Consider the following 15,603-nt stretch of genomic DNA (forward strand, 5'->3'; position numbering starts at 1 on the left):
CTGTCAAGAATGTTCCGCCATCTTGGATTTTTTTACGGCTACCATGGAGCAAATAAATACATATGACGCAAATGGCTTGATATGGTTAATATAATTCAGCTGTACGTCAAATAAACGGAGAGAGTATATAACCAGAGTATCATCAGATGTTACAGGTGAAGCACCTCCAAGGTATGAAGCTCTATTTTATTTCTACTTTCTAGAATCGTTTTGTACGCGGCCGCAAGGATAGGCAGGTAAATCTGATCTGGTACAGTACGGGGCCGCAAGTTTATTATAATATCAAGAAACTGATGAACTATATATGGTTCCGATAGCACCATGTCAAACCAGTCATACGTATAATCATAGAATGTGCTCCGAAGCTGAAAATACAGTTCTGTTCATGAATGACGTGATACTTCTAAAGCGAAGATCACTACTCTACTCTATTTTATTTTAAAGCAGATGCGAAAGAATTCAGGTGGCACTTTCACCTGTTGGCCTGAAACAAATCTCGGGGAAACAGGTTCCCTATCAGCCTCGTCCAGGTGTGAAGTTTTAGTTTAGTTTTAGATCGTGTTGATGATCCTAAGTATGCCGATCTAATTAATTCTAATGTCTCAGCAGCTTATCTGAATTTGGGTCATCCAAAAATGAGGTGCTCCAGTCAGTCTAGTGCACTGAATTTGTATCTATGTAAATATTGTCTTAGTATTTGTTTGCATATGTAGTAATTATTCTCTCTCTTCTCTCTTATAATTTCAGTTTTCCAATTCCCAGTCCATGATGTGAAACAATGGAACCATTCGGATGAGCTGGGTACAGATCCTGATGTGCGGGAGTGGTTCAGATATTACAAAGTGAGAACACACACAGCGCTGTGATAATTACAGCCAATACAACCAGCCATGGGGTCGGGAGCACCGCTGCTGAACGACTACAAACAGGACTTCTTCTGGAAGCGTTTTCCTCAGACACTCCTGGGCGGACAGAAACTCAGGCTGGGCTACGACGCCCCTGCCTATGTCTACATTAACCAGCTACTTCTCTTCTTGTTTCCCTGGGTCGTTGGTGGCATATTCACCACCGTGGTGGAGCTCACTACTCTGGACGTCTCTGTGGGGTACTACTCCGTAGGTGGCATCGTGGCCGCCACTGTTCTTATAGTGCAGCTAATCAGTTTTGTAGTGAGACGGCGGGGGGCGACTGTCACGAAATTCGACATCCAGAACATCCTGGCCGAAGACGACGAAGTAGACTTCGAGTCGTGCTGTGGGGTTGAGACGGTGGAGTTCATTCTCCCCGGGAAGAAGTACGCGGTAAACATCGTCATCCATGCCCTGCTGTCAGGAGTCATGTGTGGCTACGGGTTCTGGTACCTCACCCCCGCAACATTAAACTCTCTGTACAACTCCAACACTGCAGTGACAGTCATACTGTACATATTAGGTTGGTTGACTGTCTGTATAGCCCAGTTTTCTCTGACAGCCGCTCCACCACCTGAACCAGCCACGTTCAGGGCACAGGACGTGTACGAGATTACTCCACTGATGAGGCCCTTCTACGTGTGTGTTTTCCTTGTGTTTGACTTGGTAGCAAGGTAAGTCCAGAGCCTGATTAGGACATTGAACATTTGAAATTAAAACCCATGCATACTTTATGTCCTACCTGCAAGCTTTCCATAATGCTTCAAAATTATGGACTTTAATTTGATTCTAATGTGTATGAAAGTTTCAGAACGAAACCAAGTTTCCAAACTGCATCAATGTAGGTCTATCTGTGCAAGTCACGCGCTTGTACATATACTCACACATATATCATGCCTCAAGATGCTAGGTGTCTGTTTCCTGAAGTATCTGACATCTGACTGGTAATATACAGAGTCTTTTTGCTTGTAGCTGGCCAAATTTCTTTCTATGAAACTTTTTTTCTGCAAATTGCAGGTGGTTATTTGAAGCTTGTACCTACATACAGAGTAGCTTTTGTATGTGTCTGCCCGGAATGTGTACAATAGACAATCCTGTGGGTTCACATGAGGAACATTCCTAATCTTGTTTAGTTAGGCTTTCTATCTCGTTTTCTTGCAAAAGCAAAGTAAAAATAATATGCACAACAAAAATGCTTTAGAAATGTCAAAAACCAATAGGAGTTGACCCCTGCTTGGAGAGTTGAACATTCCGTTTGCATTAGACCATTAAATCTTCACAGAAATCACTGCATTCACAAAGGGCTGATCAGCCATGCTTTGTTGGTTGCTTAGCAACCATCACCTTTGCCCCAGGTGTGTTTCAGGTATTCTAGATATCTTCTACCTGACTGATCAGCCCTGGGAAGTGTACAATGTTGGTTCTTCATTGTTTACATTAACATTGACATTTTGTCAGGATATCACAGAAATGTTTCTTCAATTTCCCCCATCCATAGTTTTGCCAATAATTTTAAATATGAAATAATTTCATGAATTACATCTACAGTTCATTGAATTTAGTGATTGCTTTTTATCAATTTTCTAGAAATAAAGGTTGAAAGGTTGAAAAGATACTGTAAATGCAGAAATGTTTGCGGTGGATTAATGTTCGTGGTTTTCGCGGTGACCACTTTACCACGAACTTAAAACCACCACAAACATTTTTCTATTATGGTATTAGACTGCAGTGTATGGTGTTACCGCGAACTTTAATCCACCGCGAAAAGTCCCTTTTCCCGCTACCGTGAAATTAAATCCCCACGAACTTAAATGAATTTACAGTATTCTTTGCATGGTTGTAAAGCCAGATTATTTGAGTGCTAGCTTTGAAACATGTATGACATATCAGCAAGTTATGTTATCAGTACCAACAGTGTTGATGAATGTGGTAAGAGTCTCAACCCTTTAGAATAATCTCTCTTGGTATTAAACCTTTTTTGGATCTTGTGATGTCAAGTCATAACTGTATTGCTTCCTTTTTTTCTTTCTCTCCAGATTTTACACAACATTTTCTGGTGTCAACCAAGTTCTCCATGTTGTGTTCATCTTCCTGCCGCTGTTCTGGGTACTGGGGCTCCTACCCCCGCTGGATGCGCTGTTTCCATGGCTGGGAGAGCAGGTCCTGGTGCTGGCACTAGGGGGTTCTCCCGCTGCTGGGGACATCAGGTGGGCTTGACTTTTTTTCAGAAGTGTATTCATACACAAAGTCTATTCTCATGATACTGGAGTGCCAAAAGAGACGGCATTGGTTCTTAGCTACACAGCCAAAGGAATTTTATCTGCTGTTGTTTCCATAGCCTTTCTGGGCTTCCAGCAAATTTTATTGAGGCTTAAGGAACTCTACTACATCATAGCAAGGGTAAGTAGCTAGAGTTCAGTCACATTTAGAACCACATGCTTGCTGCTACATCAGAATAAGCAGTACAAGGAGGAGTTAAGTTTATTAATCCAGAGCAGGGCTCGAAATTCATTTTTGGGATTAGGTGCACTGGTGCACCCAGCTTAAAAAAATTGGGTGCACTAAAAAAATTTTGGGTGCACCACTTAAATTTAAGTAATAACCTAATAGTAAAACTTAGTTACAAGCTATCAAATTCTTAAACAAGTACCATGACAGACATATCCATCATCTTTCTAACTTAGATGTCAAGAATATGATGTATACTAGTATACTTGATATCTTTACATACATAAACCTAAGAAACTATTTTGGTGCAACCTGTGCACCCACTGAAAAAAATTGGGTGCACAGTTCCAATTTTGGGTGCACCTGGGTGCACATGCACCCAGTATTTTGAGCCCTGTAAGAAAATAATTGGGTGCACATGCACCCAGTATTTCGAGCCCTGCAGAGGAAGTTAGCTGAAAGGTAAAATGCTAAAATCCTTTTGTTGTGTACTAGATCAGAACCCACTTACATAACTGTTGATTTACCTCAGCTCAGTTACCAAGCAACTCAGTTTTCATCTTGAAAGTGTGGGCTTCTGTTTCTTACTTACTTGCCTCATTTAGTTTGAGTGTGGTGCAATTGTAGTGAAGCCTGTACAAGGTACCACCTCTACGTAAAATCTACGTACTCGTAAGTGCACTGTGACCACATTTGTTGGTCCCTTTGAGTTTGATAATTGTGATTTCCTATTGACATAACCTGTCTATAGTGACCACCTGTTCACATAGACCAAATTTTATTGATGCCATTGGTGGTCTTGGGCAGTTTTGACTGTAACAAATGACTGAAGATTACACTGTGTGTCAGAATGCAGTAGCGTGTTTCAAGCTTAGTATACATAATACATGTATATAATTTGTCATCTGTCATTACTTGCATCAAACACAATGTAGTTGTTAAGGTTCCACCTTGGCCTAAATGTCACCATTCATTTTTAATGATTGTTTGTCTGGATACTGCAAACACATTCCAAGCTCTTCATATTTCAATAACAGAGAATAGGTAGACTGCCTAGTAACAATGTAATCAATAAAATTTGCATTAGGGCATGTGACAGGCTTTGTCTGGTTGGAGGGAAGGTCAAAGTAGAGGGTGTGTTTCCTGTAAAGGGCAACTTGGTATAGAAGAACATAGAACTATTAGAAGGGGCTTTTGTTTATTCTTCTTGCAATGTAGAGGTTCTTGAAATTGCTAATAGTATGTAAATGTGTCTCACATATTGAAGCATCTTTATACACATATGGTATCTATAAAATTTCTCAACATGGCAATGTAATTATTGTGTCACTTCAGGTCCTTGAAAATTTTTGCCCAATCTGGAGACTTTTTGGGTTGGAAGGAATAGGTAGAATAAGCTTTCCAATTTTGGTCCAAAGTTGTTCAGTTCACCAGTGTTGTTGGCAAAAGGGAGATTTGAGTTGTTTGGTTCAACAGATTGTTACACGAGAAACTCAAAGTTGGAGTTCCTTTAGTAGAGATAGCTTTTCTCAGAGTTTGAGCAGAACAACCACCTGTTTTCTTTGAGTGGTTGTTAAGTAGATCCATGTGACTTTCTGCTGGAGAAAAAACGGTTAGAATTGAGATTTGGGTACTTTGATATTAAGGTCTAATTGTTTCAACGGCCTAGGAAAAAAATCTTGTTTCCTGTTTCCCTGCCTAGCCTAGAAAAACCTGCCGACCTAGCCTTTTTTTGGTGGGCAGGGTTACATAGCTTTCGGTTAGAATTTTTCATTCAGCCTGCTTCCTATTGAAGTAAAAACACTGCTTGTACTATCTAATGAAGGATAAATGAATCTACGGGTATTATGCAAAAAAGTTTGACAAGACGAGTGCCCTCATGCATTTCAGTTTACTTTGTTCAACTGTATTGCACTATGTTTCATTAGAGTTTTAGCCAGCCAAAAAAAAAGGTACAAGAAAAAAAAAAGATAATCCCTAACTACCAACTTATATTTTTTCAGGACTGAAACAGGAAACACAACTTTTTTTCCCTAGTGCTTCTTATGCTAGGGTCCAATGGGGAGGCCCAAAGCAGATGTCTGTCCTACTGGTTGTTATAGACAAGTCATGCATGCCACCTTGCAGTAACAGTTGAAACTGCATGTATTCTTGTCATGGCTGTATAATGGCTGTGTATTGCCTTCTGTCTGCAGGAGAAACTATGTATGTTGTGTGCTTTGTGTTCTGCTTTGGCTCTGTTTCTGTACATGTTTGCTGTCATTTCGATAATTACTAGTCTTACAGGAGGATCTATCAACATGGCCTGTAGTTACACTGTATTGCTGTGAGGAAGGACCATACATGTGTACATGTAGGTCTGTTTACAGTTACAGTATTTAACCATGATGACAACAACACACCCCTATCACAATGATCAATATGAATCAGAATCCTGTCCATGATGTTCACAAGCTGAATTCCATGATGACTAACAATGACAGTATTGTACACCTTCTCATTATGTGCTCATAAGGCTTATTAAAGCAGCAAATGTTCTGCAGGGGTAACTCATAGCCATACATCATCAAAACTCGTATAGCATTCTTGCCACTGGATTCTTTCTCAGCATCTTATAGCACGGCGAAGCCATGTGGCAAGTGGTGCCGGTGTGAGCATCATGGGGGGGACTGGGGGCATCTTCCCTGAAGATTATAAAATTTGTAACCCCCCAGAAACACCAGTACTATTTTCTGCATTAAAAGGCCAAGTGTTATCAATTTAAGTAAAGCCAACATTTTTTAAAACCTTTTTTACAAATCAATAAGAAAGCCAACAGAAAAATACTTCCAGCTCTGATACAGTGCACTGACATTTGTTGCATGTTGTTACAACATTTTGCTTCGAAATTTTCAAGCAGGATGTAGCACAACAGAACCAGCCACCAACAAGGATCTAAGGCAGACTTTCCTAGACAGCTGAATTCTGCAGAACACATGCATGACTAAACAACAATTCCCTCAGTTTGCAGTCATATGACGACCATAGGACATCTATGTGACCTGAGGCCCATAGTTCAGAAGTGTAAAGTCTGAAATGACTCCATATGACACAGAGTAATCACAGATGTCATGACCATTTTATTGCATTCCACAGTAACAATCATGGCCAAGAGTCAGCAGCAAATAGTTGTCATTTGTGACAAGTGTGATATATGTTAAACATGTACATCACAATCGTAACAGTCTGCATTATTACATTGATTTGTTTTTCAGAGCGGGCTTGTGTTTATTGTAAAAGAATGATTAACAGTCCCACAAGCCCTTGTCAGTTCCCATGCTTACAATGGTACAAACCTTGTGATAGAAGCATGTGATATTCCTTACAGTTAGCATGGCAGCCATCTTTGCAAGCAGCTTAAACTTTCTCTTATGGGCTTTGGTTGAAGTGTTTATAGTCATCCTCTTCATACACAGAAATCCCATTTTATGAAGAGACAAAAACACTCTTAAGAGTTGGATTTGCACATTCATTTGCCAACTGCACACAAAAATGTCATGGCATCCACATAGTTTTCTTTTCCTCTGGTTTCCACCCTCTTTTTTGTTTTGCTGCAGGATATGTCTTACTTGTTCCATTTGTTCTGGTGACCACTTTTGGAGCTGGCCACACCCGTACCTGCTTCACTTTCCCGTTGCTGTGGGAATTAGTTGTTGGTCTTCTGGAGTCTTTCGCAGCCACAGAGCCATTCCTGACGTTTGTCTCCTGCAAGAGTTGTCTGTGCTGCTTCATCTTGATCTTCATCTGTGCCACCAGTTTAACCTTCTCCAAGTACTGCGGCATCTCTTGTTTGGAATTACGTCGCACGTCTCCATTCCCTGCCGCCTCTTTCTTCTCCTGTTCGTACTTTGCCTCCAGTTCCCTGACCCTGGTCTCCACACGCTCTGCCCTGTCGTTGGCGTCGGTATATTTGTCCTGCCAGTCTTTCACGTCTTGCTGCAGCTCCGACAGCTTCTGTTTAAGAGTCTCGTTCTCCTGCCTGAGTGTCTGTAGGTCTGTGAAGTCTGCATTGTCAGGTTTGGAAGATTTCGCTCCCATGTCCCGTGGATGTACCTTCATCTTCCCCTCACTAGCGCCGGTTGTGAAGCAACGGTGCCTGTGTGTTGTACCACGTACGTCTCCCTGGTCTACCCCGTGTGTAAATAGCTGTTCCCTCAGTCAATATTGACACATCTGACAGCTTTTGTCTCTCTTTCTTCCAGTCGATTCACCTCATGTTGTGTGAAGGAGTCCAGAGTCAATCGACTTTTAACTAGTAAATGTTTGAAGTGTCGGAACAGGGCGGTTCTGTTTGTTCTTCAACGTTCTATTGTTGGCTTTATTAAGATACAAATCCTATCTTTCTAGCAGCAGCTTTTGTTGAAGTTGCAAATTAAAGATTTAAATCAATCCTATAGACCTCAATTTTGCACTCATAAGAGTCATATGAAATAAACATGTTTAGAAAGCTTTTTCTGTCTTTGCAAATAAATTTTGGATATGGGATTTTTTTGACAGTTGGGATTATCCCCATGTTGTGGACCTAATCTGTTTAGGACAGATTATGGCCAATTAGCCCTCAATGTCTTTTGTCCCACCTGTCGCAAATGAGACAACAAGCCTTTGATGGACAATGTTTTCCTTTTTTTGCTTGACATACGATGAAAACACTGGGCATCTTCTAAAGAAACATCTTGTTTCTATGCCCCCTAAGTTGGCTCATTATCCGTACTTACACCAAACAAAAATAGGTCCTTCCAAGACTCTTCACTGAGTCACTGCTCAAACAGGGTTGGTTTCCGTGGTTGCACCATGAGTGCAAAGGTGTGCAGCATTGGAGAGTTCTTAGTGTTTGTGGAGGGTCACTGATTAATGAAGCCCATGACCATGTGAAGTGCTGTAACTCAATACACTGTTGACAGTGATTTGGTTGCCATTGTGTTATTTGATTTGGGTCAGAGTTGTAAAGATATAAAACAGGAAAACACATAGGAAAACACATAAATTTGTCAGAATGTGAACAAAGCTGATCCTCATTAGGAACTAACTGAAAATCTTGCTTGTTTGAAAGAACGCAAGTTGCAGTGGGTAGCCAAAGTTCAGTTGAAAGGCCACCGTCCAAAGAATTTTCATCATCGATCGAAATGGTCTTCATTAATATTTGCATTTGTGACTAACGAATAACAATGTAATGAAAAAGAATCTTACTCAAAATGCAAGTACCAATGTGTCTTCTGTTTGCTGCTGTTTCCCTTAGATATCAGTTAACCTTAAGCAGGTGTGTTACGGTCATCTGCAGTGGATGCCACTTAAAGACAGAAGAAAAATGCCCGGACTATACATGATGTACAAATTGATTGATATTGAAGTACATGTGTAATAATAAACTGGTGGATGCACTAAGTATCTAATACCAGCTCAAAAAATAGTAAGAAATAGTCATGCCTTTAAGAATCAAACTATCATAACCTAAGACTGGTATTCACAACTTTGTATTTTCCTAGAACTACAATGTATTGTAGAGTGGAACACACCAAATACTGTAGGGCATCCTTACCAGATGCTTGCTCCAAACAACACTTGCAGCTAGATATGTAATTGTAAAGCCTACTACTAAAGGTCAGGTGTGACAGGTCATTTGTTGTAAATAAATATAACTAGCTGCTGCCATGCTGTACATCTGCAAAGCTTATGTGTAATGCCAAAGGGCGTTCATTTATACTGGACATACAGATGAGAAGGAAGAATTTGTAACAATATTTGTCCTGTCCTGTATGTACTATGTACATGATGCTGCCCAGTACAACAGTACCGGTAATGGTCTTCCTTCCGTCATTGAGCTCCCTGGTCATTGTCATCACTGCTGTGTTAATAACAATGTTTATTATTTTGCTGTTTAGGTTACTGGTGATGCTGCTGCTGTCCAGTGCAACGGTAGTGATCACATACTTCCTGCCCTCGTCCCTGGCGATGGTCATCGTGGCGGCCTGCTGCGGGTACGTCCTGAGTCTGGACCTGGGCACCCTGGGAAGGCAGATCCTCCGCAAGTGTTGCTCAAGCTCCAACCCATGCAGACCCGATCAGAAACACCAGGAGGAGACCAACGCCGTCATCAACACAGGGTTTGGGTGGGGATGGACGTGGAGGGAGTTTCTGGTGCATCTCTTCATGCTGGGGGTGACGGCAGCAGTGGCCACAGTGTGCAACTACTTCTCTCAACCAGTCAACAACACAGTCCGCAGCGCTCTGGGCTACACGCTTGTAGCTCTGTTAGTTATACTGAGAGTCCTGCAGAGTGTACAGAGTGTGTACGTCTGTTTTGGTTTAGTCAGGAACCCCTTGTTCCCAGGCAGCTCGCAGAGGATTAGGCTCTTCAAGAAGAGGAAGAAAATCCTGGGCTATGCAGGATACATCTATAGGGTTCTGTCAACAACAGGTACATGTCATAAAAACACTGCATGGTTTGACCTACTTAAAGGATCTTTGATTATCAAAAGCACTTATATTAACATATTCAAGACCATAATATCATGCAACAAATGTCACATCCTGCTTGACAATGTTTTGACAATATGATGATAGATTATCTTTGTCTTATTTTACAAATCATGTACAACTTCACCTTACAATGTACATGTATTAGAACCAACTAAATGTTGTTTCTGCCACATATATTTTGTCTAATGTAGAATTCAGGGTCTGAGATTTGTTTGATGACCATATAGTTGGAACTAACCAGACTCTTGTTCTTACAGTGACCCCTCTCCTGATGGTAGCCTACATATCTCTGTACGTCACACCTACCGGCCTGACTGTCAACACCTTCATACTGGCTGTAGCTGTGTGCAGAGCACTCAGGGTGGTAAGTGTCATATCATCATGTCTTACCGCCTCTGTTATTAAACCAAGTAGCTGTGTCAATTAGAGAGGAAGAAAGAGAGAGAGAGTCTGTGTAACACAATTCTGCTGTCCAGGGCTGTAACTGGCCCCTCCCCGCAGAGGCCGGTTGGATGTTGGGCAGGCTGCTAGTATAAGCGAGGTTTTATAAGTCTACTGTGTCAGTATGTTGATGAATGTCAGACATCCTGGTACATGATATATTAAAATACCGGTGCTCTCTATCACAGTCTGATGTGTCAGACAACTGTTGAAAACAGCAAATTCTTTTTGAAACTCCTGACGTTTGTTCTATGTTGTATAAAATAAATTTTTGTCAGTAGTTATACAAGACCAGTAGAAGAGACTAAAATTCTTGACCTTTGTTTCACAGGTGTGGCAGAGGATGACATCTGCTCTCCTGGAACTAGTGGTTGTCTTCATCATCACAGTAGCCTTACCTACCGATGTCTGGTGGAACAGCCTCGGCCTCGGACTGCAGCTCATGCTGGTGGGAGCCAGTAGGGACCGGTTCTTCCAGCTCTGTAGCAAGCTGTACTTTGCTGGTACGATCCTCATCACCTCGTGGACAGAGAAGAAGCAGCGCCGTAAAGACACCATTCCCATCATAGTTCTGAACCTTGTGTTCTTCCCAGTGGGGCTTGCCATTATCGTGGCAGCAGCGTTGCTCTCAGCCCCCCTGCTACCCTTGTTCACCTACCCCCTCTTCCTGTTCGGCTTCCCACGGCCCCTGCGGTCATGGCCAGGTCCAGTTGGCAGCTCAGCTAACGTGAACGCGGACACCATGTACTACCGGCAAGTGGCTGCTGCGTTCAGCAAGGCGCTGGGACGAGCGTTCTCGAGTGGGAGTCTGGGTGAGTCAAAAATTCTGCATAGTTTGTTTTATTCAATTGATTTATAGTAGAAATATACATGTACACAAGCAATTTAAGTTATTGTTGGTATCTACTTGTAACAAAAACACAACACCTGTGCTGGCAATGGTAGCAATAGGTAGCACCAATCACCTATATAGAACATGCGTATGCAAATATTTGTATTAATATTGAATACACAACCATTTAGTATTACATTATATTGTATCTATGGTATTGCTAGTTGCTCTCTTTCCCCCCATGTCTGATGCAGACTTAATGCATATTGAAGTACACAGTATCCAACATTGATCTCCAAGCAGATCTACTGGGGGCAAGTCAGTATCCATGGGCTGAAGTGGTGGTTGGATAGATGTTGTTGCAGCCCATGGATGCTTTCTTACCATCTGCTTGGAGATTTGTCCGACCTATCAATTTTCATATTCCTTGTTCTATGCTCAGTCAGCCATGATAATTCACATGTGCTGTTCCTTGCTTTTACTCCAGGTGACCCTGACCCTGGGAGTCACTACCTGGTGCGTTACCAGGACAGGTCCATGTGGGTGCAGGTCCTGGAGCGGGGCCATGGCTTCTGTACCGTCAGCATCAAGGGCCTGGAGCTGCAGGAGACGTCCTGTCACACCGTCGAGGCTGCGCGGGTGGACGACATCTTTGAGCTCGCCTTCGAAAGAGACGGGCACTCCGCGTGTGGCGTGAATTCCCATGTCTTCAACGCGCTGCTGCCTCGCGATGCGCAGATCGTCAACACGTATTCCGATGCACGTAACGTCCTGACGGGGATCATCGACTCCCACGACAGTTTGCAGCAGCTCACATCAGACTTTGCCAAGACTCTTGTCTGGGTCTTCCTGCATCACAATGCCAAGAAGGACTACATCAGCGACAAACAAGCAGTCTCAAAATCTGATGCTGTTACCGTGGAGCGTGATGTACACAGTAGAACTGCTCTTGTGCATCCAGTAGATGAAGAACTTAGCGAAGGCTACAGGTCCCAACCTGCCTCTAGGAAGCAGTCCTTCTCTGGCAGCCTGCCCGACTGGTCTGACGATGACAGCGATATCTTTGAAATGGAAACTCTGGGAGATAGGAACAAAAACAAAGTCCGCCTACCAGCAGGGCTATCAGACAAAAAGCAGTCGACCAAACTGGATGCAGCTACACCCTCCCTCCCTGGTACAATTGATGATGATGACAGCCTTCTTAAAGAGCTGGATGGAATAGGCTTGCCTGCAATAGACTCTGGGACCAAGCACCAACAGAAATCCCATGGCTTCCCACAACCAGCTACACAGGCATATAAACCGCCTCTCAATCTGTCAGGGTCCCTGAAGTTCACATCTCCGTATTCCTCAGCCCTGAGCTTACCCCTGAAGTGGAGAGACATCCCCATTGATCCAACAAGGCTGGACAGACTCATGGACAAGTTCCCCAAGGACTGGTACCGCCATGTCCTCTCACTGTTGGACCTGTCAGTGAACGGGAAGACATCGAAGGACGTGTGTGAGGAGATATCTACAGATGATGTGCTGACAGGGATCTATGCCAGGCTGGTGGTGGCCTGCTATGCAGTGGTGAATGTGCTGGGGCTCAGTGGTGGTAGTGATGCAGCAAGCATGGGAGCCAGCCATGTGTATAAGGTATGATTTTGTTAGTTACACATTATTTTTAGAAATCTAGCTTACATACTTAACACCAAGAACATCCTCACTACATTACTTAGATTTCAAGAAGGATTGCAGCTAATTACAAAAGTAAGGTTGCTCAGTTTTATGTAAGGTTGCTCAATGCCTGCAAAGCTGGTTTGTCATGCCAAAGGGCCGTTATAGCGGCTAGTATACAGATACAGACACATGTCCATCATGTCTTAAGCATAGTTCCACACAGAATCAAATTGAATTCACTTATCCTCAGTGTGCTGTCAATTCATTGTCAGCAACTCTCATGTTGTTAAACTGTAGTTCCACTATCACACATGTACAGAATATGATATGAAAAATTGTGCAGTACATTTCTATGTGCTCATTTCTTTACCTGATGTGCATTCTCCTCAGGTGTACACAGAAGACATCCCGTGGTCTCCTGACCTGGACTGGTTAAAGGAGGACCCAGAGCTGTTCCATCTTGTTGTGAGAGCTTACAGGTAATGCATTTCTTTCCTGAGGAAAATCAACCTTTGGAATGCTTATAATTGGAGTACCAACCAACCAATCAATTAACTTGCTGGCACCCACTTGGTGTGATGTACGAGGTAGTACCAGCTATATAGATACAGATACAGAAAAGGATGCTTTTGTTTTGTATTAATTTTCGTAACTGTTTTCCCCAGGTATGCCGTGAAGCTGATGTATGACCAGGGCAGCCTGGGGCCTGTGGACGGGGAGGAGGAGCTGGTGGAGTACCTGCAGGAGTACGACAGGGACTGGTACATCGGCTGTGAGAAGGACACACGGTGGGAACAGGCGGTACTGCAGAGCAAGCCTAACCTCTTCTCACTGGGTTATGACCCAACTCAGGTAGATACCGATTTACTAAGATTTAGTAAGATGTTGAAAGGTTATGTGTATGGTGTCAACTTCAACATGATAGGGACGTAAGGGTTTTCCTTTACGTCAATTTTGTTTAATCAAATTATGTCGCACTGTTCTTTTTTCGGTATTGGAATTAAGTTGGATCTGGTGACCCCTAGCTGTTTAAGTGTGTCTTTCAGAACCTTTACAGATATTCAGTGTTACATATTAACTGTTTTTTTTCTGTTGCAGGGTGCCTACACTGGGCGAGTCCTGACCCAACAGGAGGTGGTGACTCACATCGGCCAGCTCAGCGGGGAGGCCGTGCGTGGCCAGTGGGCGTCGCTCTCGCTAGAGCTGCTGTACTTCACCAACGATGACGAGGAGAGATACAGCATCCAGGCACACCCCGTCCTCCTCAGGAACCTTACGGTACAGGCGGCAGACCCGCCACTCGGGTACCCAGTCTACTCCTCACAGCCTACAGGGGTTCCCATACTGTAACACTGTGGGTACCCAGTCTAGTCCTCACAGCCTACAGGGGTTCCCATATTGTAACACTGTGGGTACCCAGTCTACTCCTCACAGCCTACAGGTGTTCCCATACTGTAACACTGTGGGTACCCAGTCTACTCCTCACAGCCTACAGGTGTTCCCATACTGTAACACTGTGGGTACCCAGTCTACTCCTCACAGCCTACAGGGGTTCCCATATTGTAACACTGTGGGTACCCAGTCTACTCCTCATAGCCTACAGGGGTTCCCATACTGTAACACTGTGGGTACCCAGTCTTCTCCTCACAGCCTACAGGGGTTCCCAGACTGTAACACTGGGGAAAACACACATCTCCACCCAGGTCTAGTTAAAACTTAAAACTACCCCACTTATTGTTCAGGAGCCCATGCCATTAAGTTTTGTTGCTCATTCTGACACACTGTCATTTTAAGCTTACAAAAATACTTTTCATGAATTTCATTGTCAATTTTTTGATGATGAGGTGAAACTTTTGTCTGTCCCAAAAAGGAATTTTTCATTACAAGGCAGAGGGACAGTCCTAGAGACCACAGCCCTGCCTCAACAAATCCGGTAATAATTATTGTGATTTTAAACTTTTGGTTCCCAGACAGGGCTGCTTTCTTGACTTACAGAAATACATATTGATGAATGTCTTCTCTGGTGTGTGGTCAGTGCTGAATCAATCATATGTCTTAGATACCTCACTATTTAGTTGTACATGTGTATCAAGCAAAATGTGTTGTAATATGAAGTTGTCCATATTTAACTATATTGTTCAGAATATTTCCAAATGGGATGACTTGAACAAAACACAAAACATTGTGCACATGGGTTGGAGTTGTCGGTCGGCAACGTCTGTGGTAGCTATGAATTTTGGCAAATCAACCTCTGGAAAGTCATTTTCATCTTAGGTGTAACCATAGTTGCAAACTATGGAGGTAGAATAGGGTGTTGGTTCCAGGGTACACCCAAGTCCCAGCCAGCACCAACCTTGTTGTCTTGAATCGTGTGTTTATATGATTTATAGATTAATGAAAATGATCTTTTGTGAAGATGCAAACTGCTGAATCACATTAGGCTTGGATACCTCACTGCTTACATGCAAATGTATGTTGGACCAAATGTGAAATATGTGATTGATAATAATTTTGTACGAAAACATGATTTAACATTTACATGATGTATCTATATTGTCCAGGATATTTTCAGTCATAAACTTGGGTGGCCTCTTTATACAACACACCAATGCACCATATATCAGACCGAGTGTGATGTTTATGATATATATTTTGTAATGTAAGTTGGAACTGTATTGGTATATGTAATTAACTACCTATTTTTAACTTCTTAAACCAAAGATTTATCTGGTTAGTCAAAGACACAGGTCAAAAACTGGTGGAGGAAATGTGTTCTGTACAGATATGTGAATATAT

The 15,603-nt window shown here is 42.6% G+C and overlaps 1 protein-coding gene across 1 annotated transcript; it reads left to right on the forward strand.

Moving 5' to 3' along the window:
• Positions 1–6: 6 nt before the first annotated feature.
• On the forward strand, positions 7–14,823 carry LOC118413528 (pecanex-like protein 4). The gene is made up of 10 exons (XM_035817054.1): positions 7–171; positions 748–1,582; positions 2,945–3,115; positions 9,275–9,810; positions 10,130–10,236; positions 10,645–11,125; positions 11,633–12,783; positions 13,198–13,286; positions 13,473–13,659; positions 13,906–14,823. Exons 2-10 carry the CDS (start codon positions 891–893, stop codon positions 14,155–14,157), a joined length of 3,666 nt encoding a protein of 1,221 aa, XP_035672947.1. The 5' UTR covers positions 7–171; positions 748–890; the 3' UTR covers positions 14,158–14,823.
• Positions 14,824–15,603: the final 780 nt, after the last annotated feature.

Source organism: Branchiostoma floridae, chromosome 1 (genome assembly GCF_000003815.2).
Source record: "Branchiostoma floridae strain S238N-H82 chromosome 1, Bfl_VNyyK, whole genome shotgun sequence".
Taxonomy (NCBI): Eukaryota; Metazoa; Chordata; class Leptocardii; order Amphioxiformes; family Branchiostomatidae; genus Branchiostoma; species Branchiostoma floridae.

Coding starts and splice junctions, on each gene's coding strand:
- LOC118413528 (XM_035817054.1), top strand. CDS start 891: ATGGGGTCGGGAGCACCGCTGCTGAACGACTACAAACAGGACTTCTTC. Junction 1,583..2,944: donor GTGTTTGACTTGGTAGCAAG/GTAAGTCCAGAG, acceptor CTTTCTCTCCAG/ATTTTACACAACATTTTCTG. Junction 11,126..11,632: donor GTTCTCGAGTGGGAGTCTGG/GTGAGTCAAAAA, acceptor CTTTTACTCCAG/GTGACCCTGACCCTGGGAGT.